The sequence below is a fragment of the Bombina bombina genome, chromosome 7, assembly GCF_027579735.1.
Source record: "Bombina bombina isolate aBomBom1 chromosome 7, aBomBom1.pri, whole genome shotgun sequence".
Taxonomy (NCBI): domain Eukaryota; kingdom Metazoa; phylum Chordata; class Amphibia; order Anura; family Bombinatoridae; genus Bombina; species Bombina bombina.
The window spans coordinates 634757267-634758546 of record NC_069505.1 but is presented as its reverse complement, the minus strand read 5'-3'; the positions used below and the strand labels follow the sequence as shown (position 1 = coordinate 634758546).

The following is a 1280-nucleotide window of genomic DNA, read 5'->3' as shown; positions in this document are numbered from 1 at the left end:
TCTCCCTTTTCAGCACCACAAAAGTCATCTCTGTGTGATTCCTGTTCTTGTAGGACAGTTAATGGGTTAGTCATGTGGCACAGCTCCTCAATGTGACAAATCTTCCTGGTCAGCTCGTCCTTCTCTTTTTCCAGCTGCTGGATCAGATCAGAGATTGGGAGTAAAATCTGCTCCTGCTGCCGGGTGATGTCACTCAGGACTCGCTTCTCTAGGTCTTCCAGCTGTTCCATGATGTCCCTAATCAGGGCAGTGAGTCGCTCTGTTACACCAGCTGCTTTCTCTTGCACCCTTCTCCTGTGCTTCTGCAGAGTCTGGACTCTTTTCTCAGTCTTCTCTCTCTTTGTGGTCAGTTTCTGCAGAACATCTCTCAGTCTCTTTTTCTTCTTCTCAGAAGCCTCATTCAGCAGCTCCAGCTGGTGTCCCCTGTGCTCTTCGGCCACGTAGCAGGTCACACAGATACAGGCAGCATCCTCAGTGCAGTAATATTCCAGGAGCTTCTTGTGTTTGTAGCATTTTCTGTTACCCCAGGAAGTGGTGGGTTCAGTTAAGAAGTGTTCCTCAGACTTGCTGTGTACACTCAGGTGGGCATCACAGAGAGAAGTCCCACAATGCAGACAGGATTTAGTAGCAGGTACAGGAGAGTGAATACAGTAAGTGCAGAAGATCCCAGTATCATTTACAGGCCCAGTTAGTTGGAAAATCTCTGCTATATTACGCAGCCGCAGGTTCCTTTTGTGTTCAGGTCTCTTCCTAAACCTGTGTTTACATTCAGGACATGAATACTCCCCCTCATCCTGGTTGTCCCATGTTCTGTTAATACAGCTCAGGCAGAAGTTATGGCCACAGCTGAGAGTTACAGGATCTGTATAAATGCTCAGGCAGATGGGGCAGGTGAGCTCCTCTCTCAGATCAGCAGACGCCATGTTTGTATCCAGCAGCAGGAAACAGAAGTGAAACTCTTATATTATACAGCACAGGGTGTGGTTAGATTATGATAGTTGCTAGCTTTCATATGGCTAAAGGAATGTCTGACGTCATAGCTGTCACATGACTGCAGTAAACATAATACAGACAGACACAGGAAGCAGAAAGGAACTCAAATCAATAGAGAAGGATCTGGCTGCAGACTGGAGCACCTTATAGACAGGAAACATGTGACCTCCACTCAAAGGTTGTTGTTTTTTTTTGCTTTTTTTTTTTAATCAACTTTAAAGTAACAAACAAACAAACAATAGGCACACTGAAAACTAAACATTTTGCTTTCTTGTTCTTAATGTTCA

At 45.1% G+C, this 1280-nt stretch overlaps 1 protein-coding gene across 1 annotated transcript; it reads right to left on the bottom strand.

The window, feature by feature from the left end:
• Positions 1–5: 5 nt before the first annotated feature.
• On the bottom strand, positions 6–1021 carry LOC128636770 (E3 ubiquitin/ISG15 ligase TRIM25-like; the record flags this gene model as incomplete). The annotated part of the gene is made up of 1 exon (XM_053689749.1): positions 6–1021. A coding segment is annotated over exon 1 (918 nt), but the record flags the coding sequence as incomplete, so codon positions are not given.
• Positions 1022–1280: the final 259 nt, after the last annotated feature.